At 37.6% G+C, this 17,511-nt stretch overlaps 1 protein-coding gene across 2 annotated transcripts in view; it reads right to left on the reverse strand.

Annotated features, from left to right (window-relative positions):
• Window positions 1-5,020: 5,020 nt before the first annotated feature.
• Window positions 5,021-17,511, reverse strand: part of LOC110298494 (zinc finger protein 85-like) — a 28,349-nt gene continuing 15,858 nt past the window's right edge. The window contains exons 6-7 of one of the 2 annotated variants that reach the window (XM_021167785.1): window positions 8,743-8,852; window positions 5,021-8,316 (exon numbers count right to left, since the gene is read on the reverse strand). In XM_021167785.1, the coding sequence (XP_021023444.1) occupies window positions 6,622-8,316; window positions 8,743-8,852 (1,805 nt within the window). In that variant the 3' untranslated portion in view covers window positions 5,021-6,621. The remainder of the gene's footprint in view (window positions 8,317-8,742; window positions 8,853-17,511) is intronic. The other variant, XM_021167784.2, reaches the window with a different exon arrangement.

Below are 17,511 nucleotides of genomic sequence, written 5' to 3' on the forward strand. Positions count from 1 at the left end.
AATTGTCCATTTCATCTAGGTTTTCCAGTTTTGTTGAATATAGCCTTTTTGTAGTAGGATCTGATGATGTTTTGATTTCCTCGGGTTCTGTTGTTATATCTCCCTTTTCATTTCTGATTTTGTTAATTTGGATACTGTCCCTGTGCCCTCTCGTTAGTCTTGCTAAGTGTTTAATCTACCTTATTGATTTTCTCAAAGAACTAGCTCCTGGTTTGGTTGATTCTTTGTATAGTTCTTTTTGTTTCTACTTAGTTGATTTCAGTCCTGAGTTTCATTATTTCTTGCTGTTTACTTCTCTTGGGTGAATTTGCTTCCTTTAGTTCTAGAGCTTTTAGGTGTGTTGTCAAGCTGCTAGTATATGCTCTGTCTAGTTTCTTTTTGGGAGCACTCAGAGCTATGAGTTTTCCTCTTAGGACTGCTTTCATTATGTCCCATAAGTTTTGGTATGTTGTGGCTTCATTTTTTTTAACTCTAAAAAGTCTTTAATCTCTTTCTTTATTTCTTCCTTGACCAAGGTATCATTGAGTATTCTTCAGCTTCCACGTGAAAGTTGGTTTTCTATTATTTATGTTGTTACTGAAGATCAGCCTTAGTCCGTGGTGATCAGATAGGATGCATGGGATAATTTCAATATTTTTGTGTCTGTTGAGTCTCGTTTTGTGACCAATTATATGGTCAGTTTTGAAGAAGGTACCATGAGGTGCTGAGAAGGTATATCCTTTTGTTTTAGGATAAAATGTTCTGTAGATATCTGTTAAATCTGTTTCTTTCATAACTTGTTAGTTTCAATGTGACTCTGTTTAGTTTCCGTTTCCAGGATCTGCCCATTGATGAGAGTGGTATGTTGAAGTCTCACACTATTATTGTGTGAGGTGCAATGTGTGCTTTGAGCTTTACTAAAGTTTCCTTAATGAATGTGGCTGCCCTTGCATTTGGAGCATAGATATTCAGAATTGAGAGTTCATCTTGGCAGATTTTACCTTTGATAAGTATGAAGTGCCCCTCCTTGTGTTTTTGATAACTTTGGGTTGGAAATCGATTCTATTCAATATTAGAATGGCTACTCCAGCTTGTTTCTTGGGATCATTTGCTTGGAAATTTTTTTCCTGCCTTTTACTCTGAGGTAGTTTTTGTCTTTATCCCTGAAGTGGGTTTCCTGTATGCAGCCAAATGTTGGTTCCTGTTTAAGTAGCCAGTCAGTTAGTCTATGTCTTTTTATTGGGGAATTGAGTCCATTGATATTAAGAGATATTAAGGATAAGTAGACTTTTTACAAGAAGGGGTGTTAAAATTTGTCAAATACTTTTCAACATCTAATGAAAGAATCATGTAGGGTTTTTTTTTTGAATTTTTTTTTAATATAGAGGATTACATTAGTAGACTTTCCCTGGAATGAAGCCTATTTGATCATGGTGAATGATGTTTTTGATGTGTTCTTGGATTCAGTTTGCTAGAATTTAATTGAGTATTTTTGTATCAATATTCATAAGTGAAATTGGCATGAAGATTTCTTTGTTTGGTCTTTATGTGGTTTAGGTATCAGAATAATTGTGGCTTCACAGAATGAATTAGTGTTCCTTCTGTTTCTGTTTTATGGAATAATTTGAGGTGTATTGGTATTAGCTCTTTGAAGATCTGGTAGGATTCTACCCTAAAGCATCTGGTCCTGGGCTTATTTTGGTTGGGAGACTTTTAATGACTGCTTCTATTTATTTAGGGATTAAGGAACTGTTTAGATGGTTTATCTGATTCTGATTTATCTTTGGTAGTTGGTATCTGTCTAGAAAAGTATCCATTTCATCTAGATTTTCCAGTTTTGTTGAGTATAGTCTTTTGTAGTAGGATCTGATGAGTTTTTTTATTTCCTCAGTTTCTGTTCTTATTTATTTCATTTCTGATTTTGTTAACTTGGACACTGTCTCTGTACTCTCTAGTTAGTTTTGCTAGGGTCTTATCTATCTTGTTGATTTTCTCAAAGAACTGGCTTTTCATTTTGATTCTTTGTTCTCTTTGTTTCTATTTGGTTGGTTTTGGCCCTGAATGGTGGGAGAACTGAGTACTGATGGTGCAAAAGTATATTGACTTCTATTACTTACAATCCTTCATTTGCCTCTCACCATCTGGTTATCTCTGCTATTTACTGGCCTGTGTGTTTCTGTCTGGAGCCTGCCTCCTGTGTCCCTGGGAGACCTATGACCCTGGCTGTAGCAGATGAGGACTTCAGACTGTGGAGTCTTCAGACCAGCTGATAATCTGCCCTTTCAGAAGGCACAGATCACAGCCCTTGATTTTTTAAAAATATTTTTAAATTATTTTTATGAGATAAAGAACATAAACTTACATTTGAGAAAAGGTTGCTTAAGAGAATCTAGAAGGAAGAATATGTTAGAATATACAATAATGAATAATGAAATTTTTAATAAATAAATAAAAGTGCTCAAGAACAAGTACTGGTATGAAACAGAAAAATACAAACTTGTATTTTAACACCTAATAACTAATAACCTAAACAGGAATTGTCAGACTGCTACTCCCATGTGTTAATTTAGTACTATTCAGATGAAATAAAGCAAAAATCTTTTAGTCCATAGGATACTATAGTACATTTTGATTATATGATTCTAAGTGAAAGGATCTTCCAAAGCTAGCAAAGAGGTCCATTCAACCTCACCATCTGCCAGGATTCTTTTCCTTTAGACTGAACACATTAAACATTGTTTCATTCCCACTTACCTGCTTCCATGACCTCTGCTTCCTGTTTTATTCAAGGTAGTTGACTAACTTTGGTTTCAATACAGTAAAGTTTTTGCATTAGAAGAAACCTCCTCCTCTACAATATATTGAATGTTGTTGTGTTTTTAACAGAACTGTACCCAGTGGATAGTGGGAACAAAAGACGTATTGATGACTTCCTAATTATCATTTCTTGGCATATGGTTTAGACAGGAACCAATACATGTAAACTTCTATATTCGTTTCGTTCTCTTTAAATTACTAGATGACAAAAATGCAACAATGGGAATTAAACTGGACTAATATATTACTGCTACTGAATACCTGCAAAAGTAACATCTAGGGTTAGGATATTTAGTTTAGTACTAGGCTAAATAAAAGGACTATAGTGATATTAAATATTTGCTATATATAAGATACCACTATATATATGTGTGTGTGTGTATGTGTATACCTGGGAGCTTTGAATAGTAGACACAAGGCTGTTGCAAATATTAATAGCAATTGAAAAACCTCCCTAGAATGACATGGGAATCATGATGGAAATATATTCTCATCTCCAGAGACCAGTTTGCTATAGCTCTCCAACATGGCATCCAGTACAAAGCACTCTGAGAAGAGTCCAGGAATTACAACTTCTCTTGGGAGAGGTCTATGTCCACATCTTTAAAAGGTGATTGAACATGACATGAAAATTAAGTTTCCCATTGTGGATGTTAGATGAAGCATTTACTGTGTTTGTTAACTAGAGATCTTGTTCTACTATCAGTAATCTATATTAACTATTTGAAAACTTATTTTGTGAGAAAGATAATGTTCCAAGAGAATGTCAGAGAAAAACTTTATTGAACATGGACCTTTCTTCAGTTATTTATAGTGATTCTGTAAAGGGGTAAGATCTTTTGGTCTTTTCCCTGTTCACTGGTGTCCTTATTCAGCTCATGCTTGGCTAACATGTTGATGACTTTATGGGTATCAGGTTTTGATGTTAATAGAAAACATGATCTCACTACAACTCCCTGATAACTAGCTCTTATGGTCTGGTCTTTCTGCTCCCTCTTCTGAAATGGCCTCTATACCTTTGATATATGAGTGTATTATACAGGAACTAGAGAGATGGCTCAGAATTTAAGAGCTCTTCCAGAGGTCCTGACTTCAATTCCCAGCAACCATATGGTAGCTCACAACCATCTATAATGAGATCTGGTGCCCTCATCTGTCCTACAGGATACATGCAGGCAGAATGTTGTAAATAAATAAATGTAAGTAAATAAATCTTTAAAAAAAAGAGTATATTATACATGTATCATTGGTACTTGGTTTCACAGCTCTGCATGCTGATTGGTTGTACTTTTCTGTTGTGGTCTCTGTGTTGCAAACAATAGTTTCCTTGATGAGGGGTGAAGACTATACGTATTTGTAGATATAAGGACAAATGTTTATCCATTGTTTGTAGGGATATTGCTGGTTCAATAAACTAAGTGCTTGTAGACTCCTTCAATAACCATGACTTCACCACCACTGAGTAGTTAGCTAGGTTTCCAGTACAAGACATGTTTTCCCTCTGGTTGAGTAGGTATTAAGTCTAATTAGAGCTGGTGTTTACTGTCAAGGTATGTGTGTCTTCTGTCATGGGTACATCCATGGGTACTTCCACTTCTGTTCACAAACTGCCCCACTTAATGTTTCAAATAAACATAAAGAGCATCTTATAAAACTCAACATATATAGTGTTTACTACTGCCCAGACCCAAGGAGGGAGTTCTCTCACCAACTCTGCTTCCTTGCCGATTCTTGGGAAGGCCTCCTAAAACAAACACCTTTTCTCTTCCTTACTGTTATGTTACCTTCCTTTCTCCTCCTGTATTTCTTTCCCGGAGGAACTGTTTCCAATTTGACTATCAGATGACTTGTGCTGTGACATCCATTTCTTTTTCTTTTTCTTTTTCTTTTTTTTTTTTTTTTTTTTTTTTTTTTCCAGACAGGGTTTCTCTGTATAGCCCTGGCTGTCCTGGAACTCAGGCTGACCTCAAACTCAGAAATCTGCCTGCCACTGCCTCTGCCTCCCGAGTGCTGGGATTAAAAGCATGCGCCACCATGCCCAGCGTGACATCCAATTTTACCGTCCACATTCTATGTTCCACATCCATAAAAAAGCCCACAATTCCCCACTGTAATTTTATGAGATGTTTTTGTTGGAATTATCACTCATGGAATGGCTAACATTAATGATACCTTTCCAGTATAAAACAGGCATTCATTATCCCAAGACAGCAGTAAGTAAACATAAGCTCCAATTTCTTTATTCATAGTCGAGACAAAGAAGGTAATTTAACATTATAAACAATCTGTAACATAAACTTAAAGCTCAAATAGTATCAACAGTAATCTTTTCATCATATAAAAATATCCTGTTCCACTGAAATATACAAATATTATGCAACAGTTTTTACTTTCGATGGTTATGAGAAATCTTACTCAGGTACAAGTTCATACGTTTTAAATTATTACCAGTTTAGTCAAATATAACATGAATTCTATACCATTATTAGTAGTTGATTTTAGAAAAATTCTGTATGAAACATTAGTACATATGTAGTTCATTTTTGTTTGTCTTTTGGTTTTTGGTTTTGTTTTGTTTTTCGAGACAGGGTTTCTCTGTATAGCCCTGGCTGTCCTGGAACTCACTTTGTGGACAAGGCTGGCCTTGAACTCAGAAATCTGCCTGCCTCTGCTTCCCAAATGCTGGGATTAAAGGTGTGTGCCACCACCGCCCGGCATAGTTCATTTTCAAAGAAATTGTTTAGTGAATATATTAGTTAGTGGTTTTTTTTGCTGTGGAGAGACATCATAACTACAGTAACTCCTATAAAGGAAAATATTTTATTTTGGCTGACCTGCAGATTCAGAGTTTTTGTAAATTGTATTCATGGTGGGAAACATAATGGCATGCAGGCAGACATGGTGCTCTAGATAGCTGAGATTTCTACATTTGGATCAGCAGGCACCAGGAAGAAAGAATGACAGTGGGTTTCACTTGAGCATCTGAAACCTCAAGGCCCAATCCAATGACACACTTCTTCCAACAAAACCACACCTACTCCAACAAGGCCACACCCTCTAATGTCACTCCCTATATATCTGTGTATGCTATTTTCAGTCAAACCACCAGAGTGAATATAAGATGCATTTTCGGGTGTCTTAGTTAGGGTTTCCATTGCTGTGAAAAGATAACATGATCAAGGCAACTCTTAAAAGAACAACATTTAATCAAAGCTGGCTTACAGGTTCAGAGACTCAGAGCATAATCAAGGGAGAAAGTACAGCAGCGTCCAGGCAGATACGGCACAGGAGGAGCTGAGAGTTCTACATTTTGTTCAGGAGGCAAACAGTAGCAAACTGGCTCCCAGATGACTAGAAAGAGGGTCTCAAATCCTACCCCCACAGTGACACACTTCCTCCAGCAAGGCCACACCTATTCAAACAAGGCTACACCTCCTAGTTGTGTACTACTCCCTCAGCCAAGCATATTCAAACCACCACACTGGAAATTTTTTTCAAATTCAAACCAGTATAGGGATACATGATGTGACTCCAATATTGAAGAGTTGAACAGTGAGTGGTTAAAGACTTCCATCCATTCTTCATATTAAAAACAAAACAAAAACAAAACATACTTCTTGGGTGAACAATGTATCAGTAATTACCCTTGCTTTTGTCTGATGCTTAAATTTTATAATGTGTTCTAAATTTACAGCCTGTGGTAACGGACTTCAAACATTCTTTGCATTTGTAATGTTTGTTTCCAATATGGATTCCAGGGTGATCTATAAGATTTGAGAACCAAGTAATGGATTTTGAACATTCTTTACATCTGTAAAGACTCTCTCATGAATGAACTCTGTGATGTTTTTGGAGAGATGAGTCCTTAGCAAAAGATTTGCCACATTCTTTGCATTTGTAAGGTTTCTCTCCTGTATGGATTCTGCAGTGGCTTTGAAGATGTGAGCTCTGGGTAAAGGACTTGCCACAATCTGTGCATTTGTAAGGTTTCTCCCCTGTATGGATTCTATGGTGGGTTTTAAGAGTTGAGGCCTCAGCAAAAGACTTGCCACATTCTTTACATTTGTAAGGTTTCTCTCCAGTATGGATTTTGAGGTGGGTTTTAAGAGTTGAGCCCTCGGTAAAAGACTTGCCACATTCATTACATTTGTAAGGTTTCTCTCCAGTGTGGATTCTGTAGTGGGTCTTAAGAGTTGAACGCTGGGTAAAAGCCTTTCCACATTCTTCACACTTATAAGCTTTCTCTCCAGTATGGGTTTTGTGATGTTTTCGAAGACAGAAGCTCCTGGTAAAGGACTTGCCACAATCTGCACATTTGTAAGGTCTATCTCCAGTATGAATCCTGCTATGAGTTTCAAAATTTGATTGTTTGGCAAAGGATTTTCCACATTCTTTACATTTGTAGGGTTTCTCTCCTGTATGGATTCTGTGGTGGGATTTAAGAGATGAGCCCTCAGCAAAAGACCTGCCACAATCTTTACATTTGTAAGGTTTCTCTCCAGTATGAAACCTGTGATGAATTCGAAGAGAATAGCTGTGAGTAAAGGACTTGCCACATTCTTTACATTTATATGGTTTCTCACCAGTGTGGATTCTCTGATGAGCTTGCAGATATGAACCTGTAGTAAAAGATCTTTTACATATTTTACATTTATAAGGTTTTTCTCCAGTATGGATTGTATAATTCTCTCTGTGGCCTGAGAACTGAGAAAAGGACTTCCCACATTCTGTAGATTTGCATGGCGTTCCTCCAGGTTGAAGCATCTTAAGTCTACTGAGCCCTGAGGAGTTCCTGGAGCATTTCCCAGATTTCCTATGTTTTTGTTGAACAAAGGATCTCGGATGCCCAACAAGTTTCGAAGGAGAGGTTATCTCCAGTTTATATACTTTATATTTTTGAGTTTTCTCTCTAGTGTGGCTTGAATCATTTTGAGTCATATTTAAATATAAATTGAAGGATTTATCACTCCCCATAAACAGGCATGGTTTTCTTTGAATATCATTTACCTTATCCCTATCAATGCTTGGTGATTCAATAGAAATTTTGCTGTACTTATCATATCTCTGTCTGTTAAATTCTCCTCTAGCCTTAATTTCAGTACATTGACTACAATTTGAGGACTCATTTGCAATTTTATCCTGCTGGCTGCTTGTGGACAGCTTCTCTTGGCTACAGTCCTGCTGGTACAAAGGTGAGTGTGTGCACTGACCAGGGACATCCGTACATTTGTTATTATTGTAACAATTCTCCAGAAAACAATTACTTCTCTGTCCTTCACGAGGAGTTACATCTTGTTTATAGGTATTCCAGGAGTCGTTACCTTGGTAAGTGATCTCTGTACACTGACTGTTGTGGTTATTATGCAGTGCAGAGTCTGTAGTAAGGCCTTTATTATCTTCCTGATATCTGTGGCAGTATTCAGAAATACCTAACCAATGATGGCTTTCATGTCCTACTGGATTCTCATACACAGTCTTATGTTGATCTACATTGCAGTCCATGTCATTAGGTAGATTTACCTGTTGAGGAAGTTGTAAAGAATATTCAGTCAAATACTTCTCACTCTGATATCATTATGTGTTGTCCTGTGATATTAATCCCCTTTCCGTCACAGAATACTGAAATACTGCTTAATCCCATACTACATAAAAATATCTCAAAGATCATATGTAACCCCCCCCCCCGCCATGTTACTTCTCAGTGAATTCACACTTCTGTGAAGACTAAAGTTGTGTTTCAAAGACTGATGGGAGTGTTTTCCTAAAAGAGCCTCCCACTGTGAATGTGGATGTGGCCCAGAGTGAGCTAGCTGTGTGAGGAGAAGACTGAGTTTCTTTATCTCCCCTGTCAGGAATGTCAGCAGTGGGAGTTGCATACAGATCAGATCCATCATCCCAGAACTCATGCTCTTCACTGTCACCTCTACATTCCCAGAACTTCCTTACGTGTAACTTTCCAAGCCTGGAACTTCCAAATTGTCCTGGTCCTTCTCTCTGGGCGGATTCTTGTTTGCTCTCTATTTTGAACAGCTCCTTGTTATGAAAGCAAGACAGGACTGGAAGAAATGAAAGAAAATCATTATTTCACTTTGTGGGCTTCCATGAAAATAATATAGAAACATGATGCAAAAAGGTACACCACTACAAGGACTGTGCCAAGATGATCTCACCCAACCTTCAGCTATTCTGCTGTCAGGAAACAAGTGTGCTGAACATGATGGATGCAAGAGGATATCACATGGAGACATAGCATATAATTTGTAATAAACGGAAAGGCTGGCCTGAACTCTGTAGTGTAACAGACAATTCATACAGAATTGCGCCATGGTGAACACTGAAACTATTATTCGGTAATAAAAACAGTCTCTTCACTTTGAAAGTAAATTGTCAGATTGGTCATAAAATAACTTTCTAAACACACAAGGAATAAAATTAAAAATGAATAACTACAACATAGTTATTCTAGAATAGATTCTTAGTTTTAGATTAAGCATTTAGATTAAGCAATGTTTCACAACATGTCAGATTATCCAATATACTTGAAAACACTGAGTAACTAGGAAAACAAAGAGAACATGTGAAACAAATAAGACATACAAGGCCATGGAAGTTAGTGGACACAATGACACAAGTTTCAAAATCTCCAAATAATAGTATTTTAGGACAGCTCAGTTTTTCAGATACCAAGAACTTTTTTTAAAAAAAATTAGAAAAGCTCTTCTGTGTATTCAATGCACACTGCAATGTAGAACTCAATTTAACATAACATATAAGAAAGCAGAGTTTATATGTGTAAATATACATATTATGTAAATGTAATTTTACGGCTTACCGGTGAGATAGCTCAGCAGGGAAGAGCACTGACTGTTCTTCCAGAGGTCCTGAGTTCAAATCCCAGCAACCACATGGTGGCTCACAACCACCTGTAATGAGATCTGATGCTCTCTTCTAGTGCGTCTGAAGACAGCTACAGTGTACTTATGTATAATAATAAATAAATCTTTGATCCAGAGCAAGCAGGAACTAAGCGAGCAGGGCCAACCAGAGCAAGAAGAGGTCCTAAAAATCCAATTCCCAACAACCATCTGTACAGCTACAGTGTACTCACATAAATAAATCTTTTAAAAAAGAGGAACTCTATTTCCCCTTCCTTTCCTGCCTAGAGCTCATCCAGACACTCTCCATGAAACTCTACCAAGTGTATCCTCAAGATAACCTCCTTTTCTTATTGTCACACATACACACACAGTGCACATACACACGTGCACAAATATATAAATAAAAACTTTTAGTAAGCCTTTGTAGTTTATGTGCATATGGGTTCAGGGCAGGCCACTGAGTATTAAAACAATGACTAACAGTGCTCAGCCCTGAGAGAGGCTAATTTTCCATCTCCTAGCAGTCATTAGTTACTCAGTTCTTTCACTAGGACAAGACATAGACAGATGACATGAACTGGAAAACAAAACAACAAGAAGGGACTTCATTTCTGGAAGTACAGAAGTCAATATAGAATGAAAATGAGGTTGTCTGATAGTCCCTCAAGTAAATATTTTTATCTTATTATATATATAAAATTCAATTTACCTATATAATTTATTATTATATATTTATATGTTACATTATTATATATGTTTTATTTTATATTTGTGTGAAACTCTACACACTACATATGTGAGATATATGAAATTATGCCCCTTGGGCACACAATAGTCTCCAAAAGAACTACAGACTGTCAATAACCCAAGTACCAGGTATGAGAAACCTCATTCAAATTTTTTTGTATAATCACTATCTGAAAATAAGGATGATTTCACTTTTTTCCCTTCCAATCTCTATCATTTTAAACTCCCCCAAGTTGTTTTAGACCAATACTTAATTCTTCAGCAATGGGGGCTGGTGAGATGGCTCAGCAGGTAAGAACACTGACTACTCTTCCAAAGGTCCTGAGTTCAAATCCCAGCAACCACATGGTGGCTCACAACCACCCATAATGAGATCTGACACCCTCTTCTGATCTGTCTGAAGACAGCTACAGTGTACTTATTTATAATAATAAATAAATCTTTGGGCTGGAGCGAGCGGAGTTGACTGGAGCAAGCAGAGGTCCTAAATTCAATTCCTAGCAACTACGTGAAGGCTCATAACCATCTGAACAGCTACAGTGTACTCATATACATTAAATAAATAAATAAATAAATAAATAAATAAATAAATAAATAAATAAATGAGTCTTTTGTTAAAAAAGGCTTCAGCAGTGTAGAAGCAGTGAAGATGGACAGAGGGGATAACATTGTTTGTTCCTGATGATCTAATGATGGGTATGGACAGAAGGGGCATCCTTGTTGGTTCCTGGCTTTAGAGAGACAGTTTGAGGTTCTCTCAATTTAGAATAATTTTGGATCTGGATCTACATTTTCTAATATGTAGATATGCTGCCCATGTCCCTAATATCTCCCAGACATTCGTCATGAAGGAATGTTGTATTTTTTCAAAGGTCATTTCTCCATCTAATGAGGTGATTATGGGTTTTTTGCCTTATAGTGTGTGTCTCTAGTAGGTGTAAGAGACAAAAAAAAAAAAAAAATCTTTGTGTTCAGAGATTAGTATTAGAGAAACCTAGAATGTTCAACACCTATGGAGGAAACACATAACTTGCTATGAGCCCATAACACTGGAGACACCCAGACGGCTGGTGAAATTTGTACTGTGTGGGCAAGGCCAAGGATCCATCCTTCCCCAAACACTTACTGTGAGCTTGTCTATAGATAGATAGATAGATAGATAGATAGATAGATAGATAGATAGATAGATAAAATCTTTATGGGAGGTATCACATGAAGTCAATCTAAAGAACCCATCTTTACAAGAGGATGTCACAATGTCACATATGCTTTACAAAGAGTTTCGATGTGGTCATGTCTAAAGCTTCATTGTGCACACGGGATATAGTTAATTATCACCAGGAAAAACATCACCCGATTTTGTTGTGCGTAAAATAAACTATTTAGGGTCAGGCCAACAAAGTTTGAATCAACACCAGCTCTATTCTACTAGCCTAGGTGGTTGCAGAGACTCCTGCAAATGGCATCCAAAGTGCAGGGCAAGGCCCTCACCAAAGGTAAGAAAGAACAAAAATGCTTTTAGTAAAAGTGGCTAGTTCTATCACCAAGAAGAATCACAAAGGTGAGAGAGAAATAGGACATATTGAAATTTCAGTATTCCTTGGAATTCCCCTATTTTTGTAATTCATGAAAAGCCCAAAATATATTTTAACTGTTACATGACTTCTGAGGCATAAACACTACTATAAAAAGAATGAGAGCTTCCCAGCCAAGACTCCCATCCTACTAGGATTCCTGAGTGATATCAGATTTAGGATTCTGTCAAATATTTAAACAACAAATTTTAAAAGAAAAGGGCCATACAGTCACCCAATTCACCACATACTAGGCTGCATTTAGCTATCTCGGTCTCAAATGCGTTCACGTTAAAGGCTGATGAGACCTTTTCCGCTGCCCCAAACCATTTTACACTAAAGCAGAAACAGTCTAAAATATATTAGAAATGGAAAGATTAGAAAATAATATATGGCTGGGCAGTGGTGGCGCACGCCTTTAATCCCAGCACTCGGGAGGCAGAGGCAGAGGCAGGAGGATTTCTGAGTTCGAGGCCAGCCTGGTCTACAAAGTGAGTTCCAGGACAGCCAGGACTACACAGAGAAACACTGTCTCAGAAAAGAAAAAAAAAAAAAAACCAGAAAATAATATATGGAAAATAAAACAGATGCCCTCTAAGTATCAGGGAGAGGCAATATTTGTGTCTTTCCAGAAAATGAAGTCCTAAATGGCATCTGCCCTACGCCTCCAACCACGACACTATCCTGGAGATCAGCAGTCTAATAAAGCATAGGAAGAAGACAGACTATAAAGAGGATCCAACCTAAGAGGAAGAGTAAGCCGATGGCTTGGGAAGACAAAAAGGACAAAAGACTACTCATCCCAAAACTATGCTTTTTTATTTACTGGCTATATTACATGATAATACTCAGCTTGTCAATAAAAACTCCATTTTTTTTTTTTTTGAGTCATGGGGGTGGGGGTAAAGGCATTCGTATAAAAGGAAATAGTATGATGTTGTTTTTTAAATGCTAAGGGGTTGTTTTTATGTTTTTTTAATTATCAATCACAGGAGTGATTACTGATATACTAATACAAGATGAAACATGGCTGTATAATTAATAAAACTACTAAAATCAAATATGTTAGCAGAAATTATCCAAGAGATGGGCAAAGTAAAAACCATCATTTAAAAAAACAAAAAAGAGTTAATATTGATTATGTGTTTTTCAAGTATAATCTTGGTTGTCAACAATTTTCTGGCATGTGTTCCTTTATGCATTAGATTTCTTTCATATTACTGAAGGTCAAATTAATGATTTCCATCAATAGATAAAATCTTTCAAGTGACCTTTAAGTAACTGTTGTGGTAAAGACAGCGTTCCCCATGGGCTGGAGAGATGGCTCAGCAGTTAAGAGCACTGACTGCTCTTCCGAAGGTCCTGAATTCAAATCCCAGCAACCACATCGTGGCTCACAACCATCTGTAATGAGATCTGACACCCTCTTCTGGAGTGTCTGAAAACAACTATAGTATACTTAGATATAATAAATAAATAAATCTTTAAAAAAAAAAAAGACAGCGTTCCCCTTTCCATAGTCCTATTAGATATTCATATAATTCTATTACATTTGCCTACAGAGACTACCCATTGCAGGCAATGCATTTAACCTTGACATCTATTATAACCACAATTTTCTCTTTAAAAAATAGGGGGATGGATATATAGGAAGCAAGATCTTTGTGCTCACAGATAAGCATTAGGGGAAATTCCAAAGTTAAATACACAGGTGTTTCTTCAAAGTAAGGAATGTAGAACTTGTTATCCACCTAGAAGGCTGAGAACAGAGGAGGTGAATAGCCTTGTGACATTTGCAGCCTTGTGGCTAAAACCACAGGGGTCCTACTCTTATTATAAACATCCATTCTCAATTAATCTATAGAACTCAACCTTATGGAAGATGACCCACTTATTTTAAAAAGAATTTCAATATAATCACGGCTAACCTTTATTTACCTCACTTTGTGTTTACTGTTCACACAGGATTGAATAAAGTAATTATAACCAAGAAAGTGTTCACAAGTTTTGCAGTGTTTAACTGAACCTAAAAACAAAACAAAACAAAACAAAATAAAGCAAAAAAAAAAAAAAAAAAAAAAAAAAAAAACTACTCCAGGTCAAGACTCCTAAAGTTAGAATCAATACCCTATTGTAGTTGTATAAATAACAAAGTTAATTCGGAATCCTTGCAAATATTCACCAGTTTCTATATGCAAAAGAACACCTTCTGCATTTTTGGAGTCAGAATTATATTAATATATTCTGGAAAATGAATAGAACCATGAGAATATCATTTAGTTCTGATTTTAGAACTGAAGTAATGGGCTGTGAATTGCTTTCTTATATTTCCTGACTCATAACCTGTCATTCCTAATTCACTGACATATGTATAAAAAAAAATAGGCCACAAAGGGGATTCTAAGTTGGTTCCTTCTGGCGGACATGAAGGAGAATCTTCCACAGGCTTTGATTCTGGTGATTACCAAAGTCTTTCCCCCTGGATTCTACACGGCATTCCTCCAGCCTCCGCTTACTTTTCTTTTCTTTTTTTAAGATTTATTTATTTATTATATGTAAGTACACTGTAGCTGTCTTCAGACACACTCCAAAAGAGGGCATCAGATCTCATTACAGATGGTTGTGAGCTACCATGTGGTTGCTGGGATTTGAACTCAGGACCTTTGGAAGAGCAGTCAGTGCTCTTAACCACTGAATCATCTCTCCAGACCACCCCCCCACCCCCACCCCTTACTCTTCATAGCCTGTCTGCCCCACGGAGATCTGAGTCCAAATTTCTGTATTTAAAATATTTACTTTTGTATATGTGTGTACATGTTCACACAGGAGGGTGTACGTGTGCCATGGAGCAACAGGCCTGCAATGTGGAAGTATAACTTGAAATATAACCTTCATTCCCTGAAATTGCTTTTAGCCACTTTATTTGCCACAGCAACAGAATAGAACCAGGGTACCTTGATTAGTCACAATATCCCAGGCTTTCTGAACAAAGAGGGATCTTCAGATAGCTTTGCACTACTATTTTAGAACCCTGTCCAGAAAACACATGTAGCACAAATTAAAAGAAGATCTTCCCACATCTAAAAAAAAAAATTAATAGTGGGTTTTCTCACTTCACATAATCTCACTAAGATACCTCTCTCACAGTTATAGGCAGCAGTATGGATATTGCCACCTTCAGTGGAAGAGCCTTCCAACATCAATCATCAATCCACACAAACTCTCATAGACAGAGCAACCAGTCATTTTGATGAGAGCATACCCTCAATTGAGACTACCTCAGATGGCTGTAGGCATTCAAATATATGAGACTTTGGGGCCATTCTCAGTCAAACTACATTCACTAGCCTCCATTGGCTTATAGCCCTATAATAATTCAAAAAACATAATTTTTGCTATCATAATTATAGTCAGTTCAATTTCCAAAGTCCCCATCATCTGTAACAGTCTCAACAATGTCTAAAAGTCCAAAGTTCAAAGTCTTTTCTGAGACTCAAGGCAATCTCTTAACTGTAACCTGCTGTGAAATCAAAACAAATGCAGATCACATACTGTCAACAATCAATGGCACAGGACATATATTACCATTCCAGAAGGGACGAAAGGGATCATGATGAGGACATACTGGACCCAAACAGGAATGAAAACAAGCAGGGAAAACACCAAATCTAACATTCCTCAGCTGATGATAAAGCACAATTCAGAATTGCAAATCTTATAGCTTTGTTGACTGCAACACATGTCTCTCTTAGCCTGGTTCCACACGAAGTCTGCAGCTCTCTTCAGTGGGTATTGCATAATTCTGGGATCTCCAACATCTTGGGAGTCTCCAATACTTCAACTTTACAGTTTCTTGCAAAGGCCTCTCTCTCTGAGCCTCCATGCAGGACACCTCTTACACAGACCTGAGCTCAATAGCTTTTCCTAACCATGAGAGGAGATTCAAATCCTTCTTTGTATCATTGTCTCTAAAGCCAAAATCACATGTCCCATACTGCCAGGTTCTTTTGACGGCTAGGATGGGAACTTGGCCCCTTGTTCAAATAAATTTTCATCAGCATTTTGTTTTCTCTGCTTAAACAATATTTTTAACCCCTTTACACAAGTAGATAGTTTAGCTGGGTGGGGTCTTGCCCCAAAGTCACTATTCCCTTCATTCTTTATTTATGTATATGAGTACACTGTAGCTACTATGTGGTTGCTGGGATTTGAACTCAGGACCTTTGGAAGAGCAGTCAGTGCCCTTAACCGCTGAGCCATCTCTCCAGCCCCTATTCCCTTCATTCTTTTATTTAGCATCAGGCTTTTCTTTAAACGTCTCATCTTTGTCAACTAGGACCTAGCACCATTATATTTTCTGGTGCTCCCTTTCTCATCTACTGTACATTTATTTTTTTTCCTTGCTCAGGTCACTTCTCTTCATTATTGGTATGCATTGGAGTGACCACAAATTATAGGTTGCCTTGAAATCTCCTCTGCCTTTGCCATTAAGTCAAAATTCTTCAATTCAGCCTCAGAAAGGTTTTTGGACAAGGGCAGAAAGTAGATGTATTCTTCACCAAAATGTAATAGTAACTATTTCTACAGAATCTACTTAATATGCTTCTCAGAAACCTCCTAAGCTATGTTGCCCTTAGTACCACTGTGTTCCATGCTCCTGTTAGTGTGGCCAATCAGGCCCTGGTTGTCAAATTCAACTGCTTTCCTAATTCAGACCCCAAAGTCTACATTCCACCAACAAGCAGCATAGGCAGGCCTGTCACAGCAATAACAAATTCTTGGTACTAACTTCTGTCTTGGTTATTGTTCTATTGATATGAAGTGTCACTATGACCACGGTACTCTAGTTAAGGAAAACATGTAACTGGGGCTTCTTTACAGTTTGAGAGCTTTAATCAACTATCAAGGCAGGGAACATGGTGGCATGTCAGCAGGTATGATGCTGAAGAAGCTGAGAATTCTACCTACAGATCCACAGGATGCTGGGAGAGGGATGCTGGTGCTGGCTTGGGCGTTTGAAGCTTCAAAGCCTATCCCCAGTGACACACTTCCTCCAAGAAGGCCACACCTCCTAATCCTTCTCATGTACTGCTACTCCCTGGTGGCTAAGCATTGAAATACATGAGCCATGAGGGCCATTCTTATTCAAACCTTCAGACTACACAAAAGATACCTAGGTGAGTTGGAACAGAGATACCGGATACTGTTGATAAAGACTCAGAACCTGAAACTAGATTGGTCCTAGGCCCTAGGTAAAAAGATACTAGAATTTTGCTAAATGAACATGGCAATGATTCTTAATGACATGCCATTATACACAGAGATCTGTGCATCTCTCAACCTTCACCAGTGCAAAGAATGAGAAACTTTAGAGCACTTAGACCTATATCGCCTGTCGTTATCCCAACCCTTCAATCAAGGATTTAGGTCCCATGCATAAGAAGCAGCAGAAAAGCCGGGCGTGGTGGCGCACGCCTTTAATCCCAGCACTCGGGAGGCAGAGGCAGGCGGATTTC

The sequence above is a fragment of the Mus caroli genome, chromosome 7, assembly GCF_900094665.2.
Source record: "Mus caroli chromosome 7, CAROLI_EIJ_v1.1, whole genome shotgun sequence".
In the NCBI taxonomy this organism is placed as follows: domain Eukaryota; kingdom Metazoa; phylum Chordata; class Mammalia; order Rodentia; family Muridae; genus Mus; species Mus caroli.